At 43.0% G+C, this 5,712-nt stretch overlaps 1 protein-coding gene across 2 annotated transcripts; it reads right to left on the reverse strand.

The window, feature by feature from the left end:
• Positions 1 to 946: 946 nt before the first annotated feature.
• LOC123126229 (conserved oligomeric Golgi complex subunit 3) lies at positions 947 to 3,251 on the reverse strand. Of its 2 annotated transcripts, none has more exons than XR_006461609.1 (7): positions 3,073 to 3,251; positions 2,852 to 2,935; positions 2,557 to 2,628; positions 2,351 to 2,395; positions 2,174 to 2,248; positions 1,947 to 2,077; positions 947 to 1,209 (listed from the first exon to the last, which is right to left on the reverse strand). XR_006461609.1 is itself a non-coding variant. In XM_044546608.1 (7 exons), exons 1-7 carry the CDS (start codon positions 3,139 to 3,141, stop codon positions 1,090 to 1,092), a joined length of 561 nt encoding a protein of 186 aa, XP_044402543.1. In that variant the 5' UTR covers positions 3,142 to 3,251; the 3' UTR covers positions 947 to 1,089. The 2 variants fall into 2 exon arrangements, 1 of the variants encoding a protein (XP_044402543.1); XM_044546608.1 differs by having other exon boundaries at positions 1,947 to 2,042.
• Positions 3,252 to 5,712: the final 2,461 nt, after the last annotated feature.

Here is a 5,712-nt window from a genome sequence, read left to right on the forward strand (position 1 = left end):
AATAGGAAGACAGAGGAGGAGGTCGGTAGGAGCGGCACCATCCAATCCCACCATCTAGTATTGAAACCTAGCTTAATGAGGAGATCGAGGAGGTATTCCCAGGAGACATTGTCGAAGGTCCTAGCTATGTCGAGCTTAAGGAGGAGCGCCAGCGTTTTCTTTTTGTGTAGGGATCTGACACAGTTCTGGATGTAGAAGAAGCTGTCGTGGATGCATTTGGATTTGAGGAAGGCGGTTTGCACTGGTGAGATGATTGTTTGTATAACAGCCGCAAGCCTGATGGAGAGGACCTTGGCGATCAGCTTGGCGATGAAGTGAATTAGACCAATCTATATAAAATCTTAGATGCAGGTGGCTCCATCCCTCCTGGGAGAAGTTGGACTACGACGGTGTTTAGATGGCTAAAATCGCCACCAGCAAGGTTGTAGAACTGCTAAAAAGCTAGCATGACATCGCCCTTGATGATCGGCCAACAGGACAAGAAGAAAGAGCCATTATAGCCGTCGGGGCCAGGGGTCTTTTCTGCCGAGGGTCAAGGCGCTGTCCATGTCGGCAGCGGCAGGGACGGGGAAGGCTGGAAGCGGTCAAAGGTGGCACTATGACGAGGAACAGGAGGCAGCTGCACAAACTGAAAGAGCAGCGGGAGGGAAAATTGTCACTCACGCTAAACCGTTTTTGGATGGAGTGTGCTCCAAATATCCCTGCCTCCCTCCACATCGCCATATATGGATGCTCTCGGGCTCGGTTTGGAGTGCCCTCCAAAAATTATGGCAATCAAGGTGGTGATCACGACTCTACTGAGCAATCTTTTCGACCAAAATCGCCGGCGGTTTTTTATCACAATTGGTCCGATACGGAGACTCTGCTAGTGTTGCTCTAAACTAGACATCACTGATTAGATGTTGTTTGTTAAACGGACAATTTACCACCACACATTGCCATGACGTATAGTACTTATCATCACTGATTAATTGATGTTTGAAAAACAATTCTAAGCATCACACACGCATGCACATATTTATGCATGCCAGATCTTACATTTTCCAATTCATAAAAATAGTTTGACCTACGCGCTTCAGCAGGGGAAGACTATAGTAGAAACTGAGCTAAACGCGCAAAACTAGAAAATTTTGACGTGGCACGTTGGATCTCAGATGGATGGCTTCGGAGTGCTTCAGCAAACCCAACAAGCCTTTGTTTGTCCATCAACTGCATAAGCATTTGAAAGCAAAAAAAGAAGAAAAACCAGACCAAGATGGCCAAGTTAGAATAAAATAAGCTTTTAGGACCTTAATTAGTATGCAATTAGAAATAAACTAAAACTAAAACAAAAACAAACAACTAAATGAGAGTTGCACCTGTCTGTCTCCATTAGGTGAAATAAAACATGTTTTCAGATGACAAGTTGATAACACAGTAAAAAAAGAAGATAATGGGAGATCATGATTACAGCACTTTCTTTTGTAAACGGGTCTAGCTAGTTGCCAAACCTAAGCCTTCGTTCTACAGTTTCCCAGTTAATAGCCTAACTTGGATTGATATCCTTACCAGAGTAAGTAATTGCTTAACATGTGATAGTTTATCTTAATTGCATAATTCAACATTTGATAAGGATCCATACTGAAATTGTATATCAGGAGACCACATACAATCAATCGATCAAAATGTCACCACAAATTATAAATTTTGCAAGAAAATATCTGGTTGATGCAATAAGTGGGGATACAGAAAATATCTATAATCAGATGAGATCATCATCCTGGGATTCAAACTGAACAGACAGGCAACACTAAGGAATGTATGTCATATAAACTGAAAAAAATTAGTACCTTAAAGTGGGCATGAGTGCACAATAAGTAATAAATTAAATGTCATTTCTAGTGGAAATCTCACTACATATAGTTAATTCAAATCAAACAAGAATAAAAGGAGTAAAGGGGGCATACAAGTTGGTCGCAAGCATCATGCAAAGTTTGTATTCTTATGGCAGCTCTCGAGTGCAAGGATTGTACTTGTTCAAACAAGTTGAGTGTGTCATCCACCTGATTTAATGGAGCAGGAGGTACTCAATGTTAAACTGAAAAGAAAAAAGAAAAAAGGGATGTCTTTGTATGTTCACTGTAACATTTCTTCCACATAAATAAACTAACAGAAAGGTTCACAGTAGCCCTACTTGTCGAAGGATACCATCACATGTGTTAACATGTTCCTGTAATGTACTCTCATAGAGGCGATACTTTTCGTCAATCTGTTGAAAAACAAAAAGGGAGGGCCGAGGTTAAAAGTCGATCTGCAATTGCAAGCCTGTCCAGTACTAATTAACTGAAGAGTAGCATATGCGCAAACGTACCTCGGATTTCATGGCAGATTCTAGTTGAACAAACCATTTGTAGAACTGCAGGTGGTAATAAAAGTATTAGCTTAGTCAACAAACAACTTAAGGCAAAACATATATAAAACATAAGGGAACCAAGATTCGTAAGTTGTAGACATGGGATTCCTAAGTTGTCTAGTCAAGGAAAATAAATAGCAGCGATCGAGGGAAAACTTACTTACCTGATGTGTGTTCACCAAGGCCGCATCCACTGCACCGGCCTCCTTGAAAGCAGAGTCGTTGTCTGCATCTTGCTGACATTCATATAACAGCCGGAAATCAATCAAATGTAGACTAACCCAAGCTAATAATGTTACACTGATCGCCGCCAGTTTCTTGTTAATTCCCCAAACCCTTTAAACAAGATGAAATTTGACAACACAAGCACAGCATGGGAGTGGGGCAGACTGAAACCATATCACGAAACACCGACGAGATAACAGTCAGTGGCGTCAAATCCGGAGGCCGGCGTCTTACCAGATTAGCCGGGAACAGCCGGGCGGCGAGGGCGTGCGAGAGCGCGGAGATGGCGGCGTTCTGCTGCCCCGTGAGCGGCGCCTCCTGCCAGACAGAAACGAACGAGAGCGAGGCATCAGATCAGATCAGATCCACCCACAGACACACACAAAAAAGATGAGCCAGCACGCGGGCGGGCGGGGGGGGGGGGGGGGGGGGGGGGGGGACCAAGAACTACGGACCTTGTCCCAGGCGTAGGCCAACTTATAGCCCTTGGAGAAAGCTCCCGACCTGGGCGGCAGGGTCGCCATGGCTAATCTGGTCCTGGAGGGAGGAAGAAGAACGGAGCGTGTGTGAAGGGAATGAAGTTTGTTTGTTTTTTCCTATCTGGGCCCTTGCCAGGCCTGAATCATGGCAGCCTCTCACTCAACAGATCCAGTGAAACGAATTTCTTGCTTCATAAGTAATAAATAAAATTTGAGGAGTAGCAGTCTAATTGGCTTCCCCTCGATTAGGGTTCTCCTTCCCCTCGCCGTTCCTCCTTGTTTGCTGGCCAGATTCGGACTGATTAAGGGGTGATCTTCGCATCCCTGCCCAATCTTGGTTTGGTACGGTTTTGAGGAAGGGATAGTTTTCGTTAGGGCTTCTCTCCCAGTCTACTTTTTTGATCGGGCTAGGTATAGATACTCTGGGCTCTACATGAGGATCGGGTACTAAGGATGTGGAAGATATGATCCAGAGATTGTGGCTTACTGATGAAGACATCGACGACGTTGTCTTTGAGGAAGAAGGGGATCGTCCGCCGGCAGAGGCGACCCGGTGGATGGCAAATGCTAAAGTTTACACTCAAAAACCCTACAAGCAGTATTGGTTCTTCTAGAGTATGCGAGCGACATGGGATTTAGCCAGGAGGTGAAGAACCATACACTCGAAGATAATCTTTACACACTCCAGTTTTCATGCCTGCGGAATTGGTATCGAGTCATGGTTGAAGGTCCTTGAACTTTCAAGGGAAACATAGTGATTCTTGCTGAATACGATGGGTATACCAAATCATCAGTGGTACGGTTGGACACACTAGATATTTGAATACAAATTTTTGATTACCATATGGTTATTACTCAAGTCGCTAGGCAGAAAAGTGGGGGAGTTTATATATGTTCAACCTAGCCCCCATAATTTCAGGGGCAACTTATATCATCCAAATAGCATGAATTTCCGTGTACAGAAGCGGTGGAACCTACTTCTGACTCTTAACAATGTGTATCTTCCTTATCCTTCGACAGTGCATGCGGACGGAGTTTGGAAGGCACTTCGAGAATATAATCTGACTCCAATCTAGGCAAACTCATAGCTCATGTATAATGTTAAATTTCTTAAGGAGTTTCATGACTCCAAGCTTGCTCTATAGGCAAGTTGAGCATGGTGAGTCACCTATTTATACTAAATATATATTTTTGTAGATTAGTTTTTGTTTCACTAATAAAAATAGTTGCAATTACCATTGTTTCTATTGTGCCTAGCAAACTTATTTTTGTAACGGAAAATATTTTTAAGTCCAATAGTACAAAATTCGACATTTATCATTACAATACACCCATGATGAATTTGGTCACGACAAAAAATATGTTTTTCCTTGAAAATTTTGATTTTGACTGATGTCGCTTGAACTATGTCGGTATTTCCTCAAAGAGGAAGGGATGATGCAGCACATCTATGGTAGGTATTTTCCTCATATATGAGACCAAGGTTATCGAACCAGTAGGAGAACCATGCAACACTATGTAAATGGTATCTGCACACAAATAACAAATACTTGCAACCCGACTTATAAGAGGGGTTGTCAATCCTTCCCGGATAGTAGATTGGTAAATAGATAGATTGATAATTGCAAATGGAAGAACGGAAAATACAATTTAGCGAGGTATTTTTGTGTTTTTGATAATCACTAGTAGAAAAAGGCCCATTTGTCCCGGTTCATAAGGCCCATTTATCCCGGTTCCTGAACCGGGACTAAAGGGTCGGTACTAAAGCCCTATACCTTTAGTCCCGGTTCTTACACCAACCGGGACAGATGGGTCTCCACGTGGCCGCTTTGGCTTGCCCGGGCAGGGGGCCTTTTGTCCCGGTTGGTAGCACCAACCGGGAGCAATAAGCGTCCACGCGTCAGCATTTCAGGGGCTGGGGTTTTTGTTTTTTTTTGAAAGGAGGGGGGTTTGGGGGTTTTGTAGGGTTAATTTAGGGGTTTCATATATTGTGTTAGCTAGCTAATAGAGAGAAGTGTCCTCTCTTATCTCCGTGCTTGGTCGACGCTACGTACTATACGTATAGAGAGGACTCGACACGCTAGCTAGTAAGCAAATGAAGGGAACCATTAAGTACAGAAGATCGTCATGAACATATATATACAGAGAGAAGTGATCGACCTCTCCTTCTCCAAGAGATTGGTCGAACAACAAGTTTTCGTATATCTATCCGACGCTACTGGCTACATATATACAATATTAAGATCTCTTACAATATAATCCCCTAATTATATATGAACTCAGCTTCCACATGGTAGTCTCCGGCTTTATTGATGACGTGGTCAAGAAAGAATCCCACCAATTCCTCTTGAATTTCTTTCATGCGATCTTGTGGTAGGAGTTCATTCCGCATCTGCCACGTCTAATTTGAAGAAGGGGGTTAATACATATATATGAATGAAACTCAACAGAAATGATGGTGTAATAAAATGAACTTGTGAATATTATTGATTACGCACATCATATTGTCTTTTAGAGTAGCCCCGCTTATTTTTGCAAGTCGTGTTGTAGATGAACTCGCACACGTAGTATCCACAGTAATCATTCCCGGGTTCCTACCACAAGCACTTTACGAGA

Source organism: Triticum aestivum, chromosome 5D, assembly GCF_018294505.1.
Source record: "Triticum aestivum cultivar Chinese Spring chromosome 5D, IWGSC CS RefSeq v2.1, whole genome shotgun sequence".
Classification (NCBI taxonomy): Eukaryota; Viridiplantae; Streptophyta; class Magnoliopsida; order Poales; family Poaceae; genus Triticum; species Triticum aestivum.